Here is an 18,039-nt window from a genome sequence, read left to right on the forward strand (position 1 = left end):
GGCCCAGAAGCAACCACCTGAAGGTTTGCATGCTCATTCTACTAGAGCAACAGATGCTACCACTGCGTTAGCACGTGGAGTTCGAGTCCTTGACATCGGTCAGGCAGCAAAGTGGGCATCCTTACACACGTTCACTAAACACTACTGCCTGGACAGTCAGGTCCATATGAGTGGGTACTTTGAACATTCGGTGCTGCAGGACTTTCTAATATGATCTTGGTTCGCGGATCCACCTCCAGGGATGGTATTGCTTGGGTATTTATTCAAAAGATAAGGAATCTGCAACTAGAAGTCTCTATCAGATGAACAGGTTACTTACTTTATGTGATAGAGACCTATTCTAGTTACAGATTCCTTACCAACCCACCAATCCTTCCCGCTCTATGAACTGATTTCTATGGACAGGGACTCCCCTTTCAGGGCCTTAGTTTTGAAGCACCAAAACATGTTCTTCATGGCTCTGTGCTTCTGGTGTGGAAAGTCGTGGAAAGAAACTGACATCAGGGTGCTGGGATGGCACCTAAATAGGATGCTCAATGTCATATCCGGTGCGGACGATGCCGCTGACAGGTGGCATTGATCGGCTCCGTGTCTAACAGCAAGCAGGGGTACCTCAAAAAAACCAAATCTCTGGATCCAGACTGACTCCTGGGGAAATTCAAAAGGTAAGGAATCTACAACTAGAATATGTCTGCACCAGATGAGGCGTTACCGGAGGTAAGTAACGTGTTCTTCTATGCACCTAACTGTTTGGTTAATGTAGTACTTTGAGTGTGACGGTGCCGTGCATGAGACTCTAGATACTGATTTTGAAAATATAATTTGAGATGCATCTGTCAATATTTTGATTTTATGTTAAGGCTCCCATCCCTGTTCTCATTTGTATTGAGCGTGCATCAAATTTAAATGTCCAAATTGTGTGGTTGTCTTTTCCATCCGCAGCAGGCTTCTGTTCCTTTTGTGGCTGCATACCTTAAATATTATCTGTCTCGCTGAGGTGTACAAAAAAGATAATTCATATAGAAACGGAGTTTCTTATTAAATAATTCACTGTGCTTCATTTTACTTTCATTTAATTGTATCGCAAAGTGAACTTTTTTCTTGAACTTCATAACTCTTTTTGAAGCATTTCACATTCATATAATCATTTGCGTTCACTTTTCCCTGAAGCCTTTTCCTTCAAACCGTTGGACTTGTTTGCAATTCTTCAGAAAACCGAACCCTCTAAAGAGACATGTTTATTTCCAGAATTCTTTCAATTTTTGGTGATTATACCCTTCTGATTTACATCCTTTAAGAGCTCTTAAATGAACTCTTGATAATCCCATGACTGGTCCTCTGAATGCTTGACATAACCTTTTGCTTAGTGCAGGGTCTGAAGACATTCTCCCTCTATAATATGTTATGCTGATCCATCTGATATCTGGGACGGTTCCAAAAACAGCAGCAGTTATTTCTCGGCTTGGAACCTTCATTCTCAGTTATCCTTTTTTTTAAACTTTCATCATATTTCATTCGGAGGACAGCTTTGTGGTCAATCAACTGCAGACTTAGCACAATTAGAATTAATGATAAGGAAGTGTTTGTTCAGGAATTTGTCGTATGTCCAGAAGTAAGTTTTAAGGGAATTTTAGAGATTAATCTAGTTTCTGGTTACCTAAATGTGAATTAATAATTTTTTTTATACTTAGTTTATAAATTATAAACACAAGTCATATGTAGAAGATGATTAAAAGATAGTGTTTGCAAGGTAGATCACGTAAGGAATCTACCATGTGTATGTACATTTTAACTTGAAAGGTGTTACTAATTTGAGATATAATACAGTTTCGTGCAGATTCGTCAATTGGCACCAAAGTTATTAATGAAAAAATGCTTTTTCGGTAGAAACCCGGACCTAACAAAGTCAACACAGCAACTCTCACCACTGCTGTCCCCCCCTCCAAATCCAGTGAAAGGGCTCCGGTAACCACATTCCCAGGAGTGACATTTCTGTTTTGGGGATGGGGGGCATAAAGCCCCCATACCCACCGAAATCCACTTTAGGGTCTCTGGCACTCCATCTCCTGGGGCTGAACCTGTGCTTTTAAAGACTCAGGAGACCCATCTCACGGGACCAACGTTTATTTTTTGGGCAGGGGGCATGTTGCATCACTCTCCGAGCCCCTGAAAGGCCAAGGTGACCCCATCCCCTAGGGCCTAGTTATTTATTTTGTGTGAAGAAGGCAGCATGGAGCCCCACTGCTTCAGCCATTGAAACAACCATGGGAACGCCATCCCCAGAAGCATCCAGAGGCCCCAGAGAACCAATTCCCCCAGGGCCTGAAGGTGGCAGTGTCCTGCAGACCCCATTCCCCAGGACACTGCAGTCCAACCCCTTCCCTCCTCTTCCCCCAGGCCCTGGCACATCCCAGAATCTTTTTTTAATAATTTTTTAAATTTTTTTAAAGGGTGGATCTCCTGCATATTTGCTGTAATTTTTGTTTTAAAAATAATTTCTTGGCCCCGGGAGCCATGGCCACCCCACACTGTACATTGCTGAAGGCCATGTGCGGCGTGGGGTTGGCTGCCTGTGAGGGTTGGTCGCAGGACCTGGCCTACAGCCAAGCCAATGATTTGCAAGGCCAAAGGGCATGTGCAGCATGTGGTTGGCTGCCTGCAAGGGCTTGGACACAGGGCCTGGTCACTCCAGCCATGCGAGGCATTGAATTGGCATTTCTTATGGTAATGTAATGTTGCTTTATGTTAAAAAAAAACCTGTAGAAATTTACAGAGGAAAAAAACAAAAGGTAAAGGGTTGTTACAAGTAGGTATGGTAATAATATCTAACTTTACATTTTAAAAAACCCATAGAAGTTCACTTAAAAAATAAAGGTTAAAGGAACAAACAAACACATTCACCAGTTATAGTTATCTCAAGTAACTATAAGTAGTGCCCTAAATTAACTATAACACTTGCCTTCACCATGGACTGTTAATTACCCCACATATTATATCACTCATGGAATGTTATAGGACATCATTGATAATACTGCAACATTTGCAATAAAATTATTGATGAGAAAACTGAGGATGGCGGGGGCCTGAGTTACAGTCACATTAGGGAATGAGTTTTATTAGATGAAATATATAAGTGTGGAATTTCTATGGTTTTGTGTGTATAAAATCTGAACCATCATAAGTGATGACTAATGACATGGAACAAGCTGTAGCTTTTCAACAGCTTCTGCAGAATGCATGGCTTTCTAATTTTGCCTTTCGGAAGTGTGGGCATTTCATCATGTAGTGTCTCTGCTTTGTGAAACTGTTGGTATCTGAGTCCCTAATACAAATGTTGATTTTAAACTTTGTAGATGAGGTCTGCTTACTTGTGACTTGTAGTCTGTTAGCTCGGAGCATCCACAAACAGATTCTTATTCCTGAGATGTAGTCTGTACCCCAAGCACATACGTAGATGAAAAGAACTGCTGGCAAGATGTTGTTGCAGACTTGGTTGTAAGAAACATCAGAGATTGCAATGGTTCTTTCGTAGTCATTTTTAAACACCCTTAGTTATTTGGGTTAACCTGAACTGTAACCAAGGAAAATGAATTAGTTGATAATTACAACCTTGAAAAACACTGGCTGTTCAAAACGTATTATAATCAGCAATAGGAACACTGATTAAGCAGTTAAAAACTGACTGTATATAAGGGTGCTACAAAAGTGAACAGATGAAGCTGTAGTTCAGTGGTACAACATTGGCTGTCAATGGTTCGAACAGTCAGCATCTGGTTTAAAGGTAATCAATTCTCTATTGTATTTCCTTATTAGAGAGCAGTATATGGGCAGTTCAAAGTAAAAAATAAAATAAAATGAGGTCTCGACCTCAAGGGAATACGTTCCCTGTCTCATCAGCAGGACAAAATATTTTAGGATGTAGTTTCCCTGTATTTACTTGCAAGCCAGCATAAAACAGATTGAGATAGCCCAGCCATTTGTTTGGAAGACTAGTGAGCGTAAAGTCTAATGAACATTTTACCAAAGTTGTCCCTGTCTTTAGCGGCAGGAGAACCGTGCATCACAGTACAGTGATGATCACGCTACACCCACTTTTCCTGCTGCTTTAGACAGTGACCCTTGCACTGCCTCATGGGTATCTGACCCCTTACACTAGCTACCAACACTCACACTGATCCTTGAGAAATTAGAAATATATTCTGCCAGTTCAGTGCCTCACCTACCAGGGAATTATCCACGGCTCCCTAAGTTTAATAGCAATTCCTAGGTTCTTAGAGATATTGGGCTCTCCCTCTACATTTTTCTCTGTGGGTAGCTAGACATATGATGTTATCAATACACAAAAATACTTAGTATCATGTAAAACAAAGCTGTGTCTGAACAGTAGCGATGCCTGTTAAGAACTGAAAATAATACCTCCATGTTTTCTTCTCCATTGACATTTAAGGAAATCATTTGTATGCAGTATCTATCTAAAGGTTATTTTAAATCTTTTCCAAAACATAAATGATGAGAAAATCAAAAGAAACCAATTTGTATTGATGTCATTCCTGGATTTACTGTGATACAATTTGTCTGAATAAATTATTTTGTCTTCTTTCCTCATAGGGCTTCAAGCTTGACTTTGTCTTAAACTGTGAATTTGTTCCAGTTGAGTTCAGTGATATACGGCAGGTTAAAGCAAGTTTTAAAAAGTTGATGAGAGCATGTGTTCCTAGCTCAGTTTCCACTGATTCTGAAATAACATTCCTCAAAGCACTTGGGGAATCAGAGTGGTTCCTGCAGGTAAGTGATAGATGTTTTGAAGCATTTGAAATGGTTGTATCTTAAAATGTGTGTTTATAGAGATTTGTTTAGTGTTCAAGACAGCCTGCTGTGTGAATGCAAGTACTTTTAAATTGGTATATTACTGCCTTTAGTATGGATTACATTTCGATAAAGAGTTCATTACTTTTTGGGGGGCAATTAATTGATATTTTGGGGACAAATCAGTGACTTCTGCAAACTTAATTACGTTAAAGAGCATGTATGAATGAAACAAATGTATTTGGATTTACTTTTGATGACATGAAGGACATTTTGCAGATTTGGACAGTGAATGAAGATGCTGGTGATCGTGTACTATTATAAATGCTCCACTAATACTAAAAATGCTTCAGCTCTCTAAATTGTCTTTTCCTATATTTCTTGTTTTGTGTACTGGGATATGTTACTTAGTATTAACGTACCATCTAACTGGATCCTAAAAACAAGAAAAGGCCCACTACATCTTATTCATATTACCTATTTTTCATTCTTTGTCACTATTGATCACGTATACTGAAAATATCTTTTGCCAGTATACTGGCAACCTCTTAGTCTTGTTATGTGTACACAATCAGTGCCAGAGTAGGAAGGCTTGTGAGTATAGGTGATTAAGGATGAGGACTGCAGCATTCTTTCAGTCTAATGATACATGTAGATTTTACAACCCCTGCAAAAATCACAGAATGTAAAATGTCTCTTTGTCTTTTCCAGCTGAGATTTATTGGTATGTTTCACTGTGTTCAGCAGTCTGCATACAAAAATGAAGATGAGTAATTGCATATTTCAAGCAGTCTCTGGTTTCTTTTCCAGTGGTTTTTATTGTTTTTTTTAAATTGGCAGAACTAAGATTCTGTACCATCATGATCTCCATATGGTTAACATTATGTAAAGTAATCAGTGCCTCTCCACGATTGATGCAAGCTAATCTGTTTTGGTAGTTTGGACCCTTCATAGTACTATGCATGTCTCATTTGACTAACAGTAGGCACTCCCCTGTGTCTTTACTCAAAGAGAGAACTATAAATGTGTACAGTTACTTTGCTCACTGTTCTGGATTTCTTTTTGTCTTCGTCATCTGGGTAATTCCATATTATTGGTCATGAAGTCACACAATATCCCTTCACATATTTTCAGATTTTTCCATTTGTGTTAAGTTTTTATAAAATCAAGCACACCAAACTCAGCCCTGACAAACTGGAATTTACATATCTTTTTGGACTGAATGACTATTTATCAAGCATTGCCATGGTCGTTAGGTAATCCCATGAATGCCCATTTTGTTATAATGTAATTATCATTTAGAATTATTTTGTAAGGAAAATTTCTGGACCATTTCCCCCACATTTGTCACCATTTTACCTCTTCCTACAACTGTACATCTTTTTACTTCTCTCATCTTTGCACACGTTTATCTGCTCCCTTTGCCTGTTTTCTTTTCATATGCTCTGTCCCGTTTCTGCTTCCTGATCATGTCACAGAAGAAATAGAAAGCAAACTACTGTGACACAACTTTTTTTATTGCGTTTCTGTTTCCCCTCTTCCTATTACATTATTTGAAAATACATCCAATTCCCCATTTTTACTGTAAAATCTGAAGAGGTGTTTAGCATTGTTTTGCATTAGCCATATTTAAACCTCCATTTACGGATGTTGTTTCTTAGTTTTTGAAAGATATGAAGTGAACACCTTCTACTCCCACATTGCCAGGTTGTGGTGGATCTTTTAGAGTGTGGACATTTACTGGATTGCCATCTCCTTCTAGCTGTAGATTTGTCTGTGCAGCTGATACTTGTGGATAATTTCTGGTGGACCTGGCCCTTTCTACAGGATCACCCCAGGTTTTTGCCCTCCTTTGAGGAACTCATTTTTGTTTGCTTTTGTGACTGTGCACTTCACTGCTGCTAACCAGTGGTAAAGTGCTTCTGCGCTCCTTTCTAAACATGGTAAAAAGTGGTATATACCTGATTTAGTTTATTTTCAAGTCCATGGTATAAGCTATTATATGTGCCCAGGACATGTAAACAAAATACCACTAGTGGGCTACACCACTCATTGTGCTACCCATTAAATAATTATAAAACATGTCTTGGGCTTTCCACTGCAGCCTGTAGTGCAGGTGTAAATTCCATTCCTACCTCGTAAAATAAGCCTTTTGCCAGGCCTAAACTTTCCTTTTTAATACTTACAGATCACCCATAAAGTAGAATCTAACTGCTCACAGGGCATGGTGCATATTATTTCAAAAGCAGGACATGTATATTTCATGTTTTACATGTCCTGGCAATAAAAAAAATCCCCAAAGTCAGTTTTGGCTGCAGCAAGACTAGCTCTCCCACAGAGTAATACTTGGTTACCTTATTACCTTTGTGATAACATCAGTTTGGAAACAGCTAGAGAAATACTTCTTCCAATCATTTGAATTGTAATTTAAAATCCACCTCAACAGTAGTGTCTGATTAATACTTACTATTTTGAAAATGTCTCTCTTAGAAAATTGCCATTTTCCTGCACAGCCTAAATGAAATGTGCCTTTTTGTCATTGTCCAGGGTAACATGACTGTTAAAGGCTCTCCTGTAGTGTGATGTGTATTCCTCTCAGTCAGTTTACAAGGGAAGGGTGGTCTTCTCCTCAGCATGATGTCCTCGGGGTTGTACTCAACCCTTCCGGATCTTCAGAATGTAGCCTGAGGGCTGTCCCAACCCCCTTCCTTACTTCTGAAGATTCATGCCCTGTCACTGGCAAATGCGTCTCACACCTGGACCTGCCTGCCTTTTATTACCCTAGGCACGTTGGACCAGACCCAAGAAAGAGGGAGGAACTGACCATTACCAGTTTAACTGTAGGAATAAATCTGTTTATTAACATTTTTTCGTATACATCTATTCCACCTACAACCACTGGCCGGTGGATATAAAAATAAAGGAAACATGAAACCAAGCACAGTGCCCCGTACCTATATCTATACCTTGCGATAGTTCATCCTCTCCCCCTTCATACAAGCCACTTCCAACTCATGTCGTAGCTGCCTCTCCGGCTGGATCTGTAGCTAAGCTTGTCAAGCGCAACACACGTAAGTAGCGCATGTCAGCTCCATGAACCCATCTGAGAGGTAAGCGATATGGGCCCCCATATCTTAGCAAACTTAGGGAGGGATCCCATGACCATTGCTGTCAGTTTTTCCATCCCCAATATGTCCCATAACTTGTGTAGCCAGTCTGTCTGTGAGGGAACCGCCTCCGAACCCCATCGAGCTAAAAGCAGCTGTTTGGCAGCGCCAATTGCCAGTCTAATGGCTTACCTTTCAGAGCCTTGAGAGGATATGTCTGTGGGTTTGGTAGTCCTAATAGACATAGCTATGAAAACGAGGCACAGCTGTGTCATATATTCCCTCAATAGTATCCAATATGTTCTCCCAGAAGGTAGCCAAGCGTGAACACTGCCAATGGATATGTGTGAGCGTACCGCCAGCAACTGTCTGTGGTGCCCCTCCGCCATCCAGCCACTCGCGCCGGTGTGTAGTATCAATAGTGGGCTATTTTCAAGAGGAATTCCTTGGTGTTCATATTACAAGCCATTACTCGTGCTCGATGTAGCGCATTCCGCCATTCCCTGTTCGTGAAGGCACTGCCACATTCAGCTTCCCACCTTTGCCTTGCAGGCATCCGGGGTAAGTTTGGCAGCACCATCAGGAAGCCATAGAGATCTGAGATAAGCTTCTTCTCTGACGAACGCTGGGCAGCTTGATAGTGGCCCACTAGGTAGGGGACTCCAGCCCCCCCCCTCCGACTGTGGCAAGTAGGCCTGTTCTTTTGCCATTCTCACCTTCTTTCTTGCCCAGATGAAGTCCCATATCAACCTCTGCATAGCATCTAATATCTTAGGGGGGGGGTTGTAGTGAGAGGGTCTGCATGATGAACAGCATCTTGGGCAGGATTGTCATTTTCACCGTTGCGATATGTCCCAACCACAATAGGCCCTACCACAATAGGCCCTACCCACCAAGCCAGGGCCCCCGTGCCTCGCTGAGCAGTGCGGCATAATTATGCTCCGCTGTAGCCACTGGTGTGGTGCGGATCTGTAGGCCTACGTATTGTATTTTTTGCTGGGTCCAAACAAATGTCAGGAGGGGTCTCAGGCCCTCTGCGTCCGTCTCCGGCACCGTCAAGTTAAAGATAGAGGATTTAGACAGATTAGTTTTAAAGCCCGCCACCTCCCCAAAAGCCTGCAGTTCATCTACCACTGCTACAAGAGATATCTTCGGTTCTGTCAAGTAAAGTAGAACATCATCAGCATACAGTGCAATTTTATGGGATCTGCCCCCCATTGGAATACCCAGATGTCTTGGTTTTGCCGAATATGCTTTGCGAAGGGTTCCATATACAGGGCATACAACAGCGGCAACAGTGGACAGCCCTGGCAATTGAGAATGTCTCAGATAGACCACAGTTTACGCTCACCCTGGCCTGGGGGAAGACAGTAGTTAGTCCGCACCCATTCACAGAATCGCGGCCCCAAACCACAACGGGGATGTACCAAAAATAGAAAAATCCAGTGGACCCGATCAAAGGCCTTCTCTGCATTGATAGAAAGTAGTATAGACCGGATTTTGGCCTGCTGCACCTTATCTAAGAGGTGACAAAGTCTCCTAGTATTATCCGCTCATGTTCTCTCTGGAATAAACCCAGTCTATCAATCCCTGCATTTGGGGGCTTAGCCGGTATGCCAAAATGCCAGTAAAAAGTTTAGCGTCTACATTCAACAGCATGATCGGCCGATAGGACACACAAAAGGTTGGGTCCTTGCAGGCTTTGGAATAACCGCAGTAGTACCCGTATGCATCGACTGGGGTATCGTTCCGGTAGAGGCAAAACTGTTGAACAGTCACACCAGAAACGGAGCCAGGAGATCCCCAAAAAGCTTATAGAATTCTGCCCCAAACCCATCCTGGAATGGTGCCTTACCCGTGCGGAGTCGCTGGATAGCCGCTAAGACCACTGTGGGGGTAATATCCTTGTCTAACACGTTGGCTAGCGGTTTAGGAATTTAGGGCAAGGATATTGCGTCTAAGTATCTCGCTATTGCCCCCTCATCTTGGTGTTCCGCGGTGTAGAGTGCGGCATAGAAATCCTCGGGTTCTTTCAGGATCAGCTCCTCACCAGTATAACTTTAGACAAAGGGATGACAAGCTGGCACTGGGTATAAAAGTAGCTCCCTGAGAACCTCTCATTAGGACAATCCTTGACTTGTAGAGAATAAGGAGGAGGACTGCTGTGCTGTCTGAAATCTGAAAGATGACTGGACCTCCTTGCCTTGAACCCAAGATTCCAGACGTTACTTCAAGGATCTGATGTCTGAACTCCTGTTTGAGCTAAAGGAACACAACAAGCTTCCAGAGGCCTCCCCTGCAACTGCTCAGCTGAACAGTACCAACTTGGATCTGCTTTAATCCTGCTGCTGGCCTCTGAAGGAGTTAGTCTTAATCCCCAAGAGGTGCCTCTCCAGGTCCTGTTCCCTTGGCTGGTGTTAGAGTATACTCCTCCAACACCATAACCTTGATAGGTGCTTTGTCCTTCTTGATACTATTTTTACTTAAAACTTTAAAAAGTCATCACTCCGATTTTTCTGGTTGTTAGAAATGGGATCTCTAGTTGGCAGTGGTTTGTACACTATCCAAGTAGGGACCCTCACTCTAGTCAGGGTAAGGGAGACACACAGCTAAGATAACCCCTGCTCACCCCTTTGGTAGCTTGGCATGAGCAGACAGGCTTATTTCACAGTGTAAAGTATTTGTGCACACACAGACAGTGACTCAGTGAAAACACCACAAAAGTACTCCACATCATTTTAGAAAAATAGGCAATATATATCGGAGTAAAACAAGACCGAAACAACAAAAAAGAAACGATGCAAATTTTCAAAGATGAAATCTTGGTATAGCCCTTAGAAACACAATAACTCCAACTGGGACTACCACAGCTGCTTGACGGAGTCGCTTCCAATAATCCTGCGCCACCCGCAAGAGAGTGCGGCTGGCCATGTAGTCGTCTAGACCCTGGTTACAGTACCTTGAAAAACTATGAGGAAACAAAGACATTGTGTGGAGTCAGGGAGGTGAAGAGTCACTAGAGACTGTGTGGCGTCAGTTGCTTACTCCCACTAGGGAGGTGAGGCATTGGTTCCTTACTGGTAGGCAGGGGAGGTGAGTTGTTAGTTCCTTACAGTTCCAGGGGAGGTGATGCGGTGTTGGCGGGGAGGCGTTGGTTCCAAGCAAGGTGGGGTAAATGAACCCAGCAGGTTAAGACCCAAGGAGTTGACTTTGCGGGGTCATGATCACACAACAAGGCCACAGATGGTTCAATGGAGTCGTGTGCCACGGATTTCGGTGACATAGCACTCTGGACTCATGCTGTGGTGGGACTTTGGAGGTGCTGTGGTGGCGTCGGGCCTGCGTTGTAGGTCTCGGTCATTGCACTCAGTGAGGACCATGGCTCTGGTGCAGGCAGCGGCACGGGGTCAGAGAGTGACCGGTTACGAAGTTGCTCTGGAAGTCATTGAGCTAGTTTCTTCCTTGTTGCACTAGAACTTGCTCCCCAAGGGACCAGGAACTGGATTTGGCACCACTTGGCAACTCGGGACTCTCAGCATGAGAGCCCAGGCGCTGGCAGGTGAAGTCTTTGATGTCCCTGAAACTTCTTAACAGGAGACATGCTCAGTCCAAGCCCTTGGAGAACTTTTGGAAGCAGGATATAGAAAGCCAAGTCGAGTCCTTTCACTCCTAGGACAGAAGTAGCAAGCAGCAGGCCAGCACAACAAAGCAACAGGCAGAGTGGTAGTCCCTCCTACAGCATCCTGTTCTTCTTCCTGTCAGAATGTCCTCAGTCCAAAAGTGTTCTAACTATGTGGTGTCAGAGGTCCAGTACTTATACTCATTTCTGTCGTTGAAGTAGGCAAACTTCAAAGAGAAGTCTTTGTAGTGCACATGACCCTGACTTCCCTGCACTGGCCCCAGACACACTCCAGGGGGATGGAGACTGCTTTGTGTGAAGAGAGGCACTGCCCTGTTCAGGTGCAAGTATCAGGTCCTCCCACCACTCTAGCTCAGGAAGAGCCATCAGCCTGGTGATGGGCCATCAGGATATGCAGGGCACACCTCAGCTCTCTTTGTGTGACTGTCTAGAGTGAATGCACAAACAGCTGAGCTGTCATTTTGACCCAGATGTGTATTCAGCTGCCAGGCAGAGGCACAGAATGGTTAAGCAAGAAAATGCCCTCTTTCTAAAAGTGGCATTTTCAAACTTACAATTCAAAAACCAACTTCACCAAAAGATGTATTTTTAAATTGTGAGTTCAGCAACCCCAAACTCCATATCTTGATCTGCTCCCTATAGGAAAATTACCCTTAAAAGATATTTCATTGCAATTGCCATGTTACCCCATGGGAGAGATAGGCCTTGCAATAATGAAACATGGATTTAGCAGTATTTCACTTCCAGAACATGTAAAGCACACCAGTACATGTTCTACCTTTTAAATACACTGCACCCTGCCCATGGGGCTGCCTGGGGCCTACTTTAGGGGTGACGTACATGTAGTAAAAGGGAAGGTTTGGGGCCGGCAAGTGGGTGCACTTGCCAGGTCGAAATGGCAGTTTAAACCTGCACACCCAGACACTGCAGTGGCAGGTCAGAGACATGTTTGCAGGGCTACTCATGTGGGTGGCACTATCCGTGCTGCAGGCCCACTAGAAGCATTTGATTTACAGGCCCTTGGCACACATAGTGCACTTTACCAGGGGCTTACTAGTAAATCAGATATGTTAATCATGGAGAAACTAATCACCAGAGAGATTATGCACTTCAGCAATGGTTAGCAGTGGTGAAGTGCCCAGAGTCCTAAAGCCAGGTCAGAAAAATAGGATGGAGAAAGCAAAAAGTTCTGGGATAACCCTGCAATAAGGAGTTTCAGTTTTCATTGTGTGAACATCTTCTTAAGGCTATTTGAAAATCAAGTCTATTTATTTGAGCCCCTGAACCTACAATTGATATTTTCTTATAATGATTAATAAGCCATTATTTTCTCTGCATTCCAGACAGCGGAAGAAACGGAGCACTATGGCTAATGTCTTTGTTGCCTTGACCCAAGTGTATGTTTTGATAGGGTATTTGCAGGCTTCTCCAGCAAGTAGCTTGTGAACCTCTGGTAGCTCTCTAGCTACCTGTAAGTATCTCTCCTGTGTGCAGTCCTACTAAATAGGAAGCTTTTTCTTGTTTGAATCCATATATGTATACCAAAATTTAAATGTGTGTGTATGAGAAGAAAATATGTATATGTTCAGACATAATTTACAAAGTATATTTAAACTAGATATTTGAAAGATAAATCATGCAGCAATGGGGTGTTTTATTACTAAAATGACCTTAATGCCTGGGGCATTCCAGCTGTGGTTGATATATATTTCCCTTGTAGAGGCATTCCAGATTGACAAAGCCTTTTTTTACATTACTGCTGGCAACCCTGCAAAGAGGTGATCATTGATGGTAATCTTGCACAAGTTGGACACTAATGTAGTCTTGTCAGATGTGTACAACACTAATATTATCAGTATCTTGTGATGATTTTCATTGAACATAAGTAGCTCGTATTGTAAATTTAGCTGTTATATTTCAGAGACAGACTGCCTTAAGGTGTAGCTCAGCTGATGCCCAGGTCATGCTGATGGGTGTAGTTTTATAGGGGATCCATCTTTGTTCCCCTTCATTCATGGTGCCTACTCAACTGTATGGAACAAAAATGGCATACGTTACTTCACCAAGTACATTTATTTGGTGAGACTGCTAAAGATTCTATATGTGTCCAAGAATTGAGACCAAACATAAACGTGCCCAAATCCTTTCAGTATGGAAATTAGGAAAGAGTGCTCCCCTTTGAGCTGACCCATAAATCACTGATGTGATGGTGTCTCCTATAAGAATGCAGAAACGCAGTTTATTGGGACAGCACCAGCCAATGTTTGTTGAAACATGTTTATCAATTGACTGACGTACCAGAGGACAAACTTGACACATCAGGTGCTGCATGCCGGATGTGCAGAATACCTTTATAGCAGATTTCATCTTATTGCCAAATATTTTTTCAGAGGCTAGCACACCCTCATTTAAAACATTTACATTGATTTCTCTATTTCTGTTCTAACCCACATAAAAACATTGGAAAAAGTGGACATTATGAGAAATACTAAGACTTTGTCTTTAAATAATCGTTTGGCTAATAATGTTAGCTTGTTCGTGGGTTAGATGCACAAAATAATTAGTGTCCAAGGCTCTAAGATTTCCATGTCGAAACTAAAATGCCCAAAACAAGGAAGGGCCATAGTCAACTGTTTCATAGTGCATACATTGCATGGGAGCAGTAGTGCATCACCATATTTACCTTTTAACACAGGTAAATATAGTTATCTGATAGAGACTTCTAGTTGCAGATTTCTTACATTAGAATTTCCCACAGGCGTCAGACTTGATCTGAAGATTTTTGTTCCAGCAGTACCCTTGCACGTCCGTCGTTGGTGTTGTGGTCACCGTAATGATGTTGCAGTTGTATATAGGTGCTAGCCCATGCGCTGACGTCAGTTCTTTTCATTCCGCGCCAGCCTACGCTCAGATCCGGAAAAGAGAAACCCTTAGTTGCTTTTTGACTGACTTTTCGACCCTTTTGTCGAAGATTTTTGATTAGTTTGTGTATCAAGATGTCTTCCTGTAGGACCGGATTCAAACCGTGTGACTTCTGTCACCACATGATGTCGGTGACAGATCCACACCTAATGTGCATGTTGTGTCTGGATCGTGATCACGACCCAAAGTCCCATGAACCTGAAGGCTATGAGGGAGCAGTCCCTAAAGCTTATGGCGCCCCTCTCCAAGTCCTCACGACATTTGGGTCACAAGAAGAAGTGGAAGAAGATCCAGCGCTCTTCATTTTCGGCTTGTTGCTTGGATGATGTGACATGGGAGGAGCGTTGTCCATCTAGGCCTCCGTCCTCGGAGTCTGCTTCTATGTCGGCTCTGCGCCCCCCTGGGTTTCTGGGAGCCGGGGCCACCCTTGCCCAACTCAGGGAGTTTTATGAGGCCCTGCGCCTCATATTTGGGCCGACTGACCCTCTTTTGACACCCTCGGGCCCAGTAGGGGCCCCTTGGGTTCCACGCAGGCGGCTTCGGCCTGAGCTCTGGAGGGCACCCCAGGATCCATTACCAGATCTGAGCCAATGCCTGCCGTGCCATTGCGACCTTACCTGTTGCCGGTACAGAAGTTGATGCTCCCGATGTCAGTTGGGCCTATAATCGACATCAACCCCACTCTCCTTTCCGACCCGGAACTATGTCACTTGATGTCGATTCGCTTTGATAGGGACCTCCTTCCCTAGGTTGGACCCTGACCCTTATGCCTGTGGGTATGGTGAGAGTATGGAGGGGTCGCTGCACCCTCTAGAATACTAGCTTGAAGACCGTTATTTGGACCGGGCTCGGCAATTGCCTGATGTCAGTGGTTTGGTCACCTCCCCTGACTCTGGTATGCTTTCTCCCCCTACTGTGTCTACAGAGGAGGGACTCAATGGTGGTGTGAAGAGCGACTGAGATCCTGGCCTCGAGCTGCCTTCAGTGGCGGTCAGGACATACCTCCTAACTGAGGTGCTTCAGCCCGTGGCTTACACATCTGAACCCCTATTGCCCTTTAATGAAGCCCTTACTGATGTCCTGTTGGGGACATGGTCTAAAACCCAGCTCAGGGGCTCTCGTCAACAGGACAATCGCCTGCCGCCGTATGCCTGTGCCTAACAACTCTAAATTCCTGACCCCAACATCCTATGCCTGAGAGCTTAGTCATTCAGGCTTCTTCCTCTTCTGGTGCATTACCCTCTATAGCCCCAGACAGGGAATCAAAAAGATTGGACCAACTTGGGAAGAAAATGTTCTCTTCCTCCAGTCTGGCATTGCAGTCCATGTACACTGCATGCCTTTTGGGCCGCCACACCCATACTTTATGGGATGCGGTTGCAAAGGTGCTGCCACAGGTCTCGGAAGAGGCCTGGGTCATTCCCTCCCAAGCTATTGCTGATGGTGGGGAGGGGCGGCAAGTTTACAATTCGATGTGTACCTGACACCACCGACTCACAGTAGAGATCGGTTGTGACGACAGGGGCCCTTTAGCGCCACGCTTGGTTGAGGATGTCTGGCTTTTCGGGGCATGTCCAGCAATCGCTTATGGACATAACATTCGATGGCACCCAACTCTTCGAAGACAAAGCAAACTCATCGCTCAAGCACTTCAAGGAGTCCCGGGCTTCAGCTCGGTCCCTTGGCCTTGCAGCTGCTCCTCGCTCCCCTCAGTCCACTTTACGCCCCTTCGTGCCTATGAAAGCGCCACTCATCCGTGTCCATTTCTCTCCAGCCACTGTGCCGTGGGTGCTGCCCATCCTGTGCATGGCCGAGGATGTGGGATCCAGCATCACCATGGATCAGGGAGCCAGCTGTAAGGCCAATCCACCCCTCCCTGTGCAGCCTCCAAACCTTCCTAGTCCGTTGTTCTGTCACAGAGCTGTTGGAGGCAGGATTTGCCATCACCTGCCCCACTGGAAATCCATCACAACGGACAGGTGGGTTTTGCAAATTGTCAGAAGGGGCTACTTCCTCCCCTTCGAGACTTCCCTTCCTGCCAGGCCACCATCCTATGATCGGATGATGGAGGCTCACTTGGCACTTCTCCACGAGGAGGTTAAGGCTCTCTTGGCCAAGGGAGCCATAAAGAGGGTCCCTGTGCCAGAAATAGGTCATGGTTGTTATTCACGCTACTTTCTCGTGCCCAGAAAGGACAAGGGCCTCCGTCCTATCCTAGAGCTCTGGTCCTTCAATCTCTTCCTCAGGAAGGAGAACTTCAAAATGTTCACTCTGGATCAGGTCCTTTCTTTTCTGGACCCTGGAGACTGGATGGTAGCGTTGGACTTGCCAGATTTTTTTTCTCATATTCCCGTCCTGTCTGCCAAAAGACGTTACTTGCAGTTCATTGCAGATCATGAGCACTTCTTGTTGACTGTGCTCCCCTTCTACCTTACCCGCGCACCTCGGGTGTTCACGAAAGTGATGGTGGTGGTCGCAACTCATCTGCACCTGCTAGAGGTATCAGTCTTCCCCGACCTTGAAGACTGGCTGTTGAAGGCGGACTCGCCCCAGGCTGTCGTCTCCCACCTCCAGACCACAGTGAGTCTCCTGCATTCACTGGGGTCCACTATAAGCATGCCAAAGTCACACCTGACTCCCTCTCCGAAACTCCTTTTCATCTGAGCTGTTCTGGACACAGTGCAGTTTCGGGCCTATCCTCCCGAGCGTTGAGTCCAGGATATTTGGGCTGATACCGATGTTTGAGCCTCAAAATGGGTTTCGGTTTGAATGACTGAGGCTACTGGCTTTCATTGTCTCCTGCAGCCGGTTGGTCACACTTGCCAGATGGCATATGCCGGCCCTGCAGTGGGACCTGAAGTTCCAGTGGGTGCAGCATCAGGAGAATCTCGCCAACTTGGTCCGGATCTCGGAGGGAACTTCGCAAGATCTGCAGTGGTGGCTAACAAACCGAGATTGGGTCAGAGGCAGATCCCTCTCCCTTCCCCAACCAGATCAGACAGTGGTGACAGGTGTGTAACTCCTGGGATAAGGCAGCCACATGTGAGAGGCGGAGATCAGAGTCCGGGCTCCACATCAACCTTCTGCAGCTCAGGGTGATTAGACTAGCATTGAAAACATTCCCTCCCTCTTTCAAAGGGAAAGTGGTGCAGGTGTTCACAGACAAAACCATCGCCGTGTGGTCCTGCAACAAACAGGGCATGGTGGGGTTGTGGACCCTTTGTCTAGAGGCCCTGCATCTCTGGACATGGCTGGAACGTCAGGGCAAATCCCTGGTGGCTCAACATCTGGCAGGTTCTCAGAACACTGCAGTAGAGGAACACAGCCTTTTTTGCATGGTCCTTCACGAATGACATCTCCATCCAGAGGTGGTGCAAGGTCTCAGTATAGAAGCACAATCTTAGATACCCATCTCAGGATACAAACAACCATTAGCCAGCTCTTCCTAGTAGACAAAAAGGTTTATTTAGAAACAACAAATACATGTACCTGGAGACTGAGCAGCATAAATGTAGCTCCAACAGTCGGCATAAGGAAGCAATACATGGTCTTTTATAATATCAA

The 18,039-nt window shown here is 44.6% G+C and overlaps 1 protein-coding gene across 4 annotated transcripts in view; it reads left to right on the plus strand.

Moving 5' to 3' along the window:
- SBF2 (SET binding factor 2) overlaps positions 1–18,039 on the plus strand; it is a 1,701,375-nt gene that overhangs the window by 1,389,728 nt on the left and 293,608 nt on the right. For all 4 annotated transcript variants that reach the window (XM_069223624.1, XM_069223621.1, XM_069223622.1 and 1 more), the window contains one exon: positions 4,609–4,785. In XM_069223624.1, coding sequence (XP_069079725.1) covers positions 4,609–4,785 — 177 coding nt within the window. The remainder of the gene's footprint in view (positions 1–4,608; positions 4,786–18,039) is intronic.

The sequence above is a fragment of the Pleurodeles waltl genome, chromosome 3_1 (assembly GCF_031143425.1).
Source record: "Pleurodeles waltl isolate 20211129_DDA chromosome 3_1, aPleWal1.hap1.20221129, whole genome shotgun sequence".
NCBI classification, from domain to species: Eukaryota; Metazoa; Chordata; class Amphibia; order Caudata; family Salamandridae; genus Pleurodeles; species Pleurodeles waltl.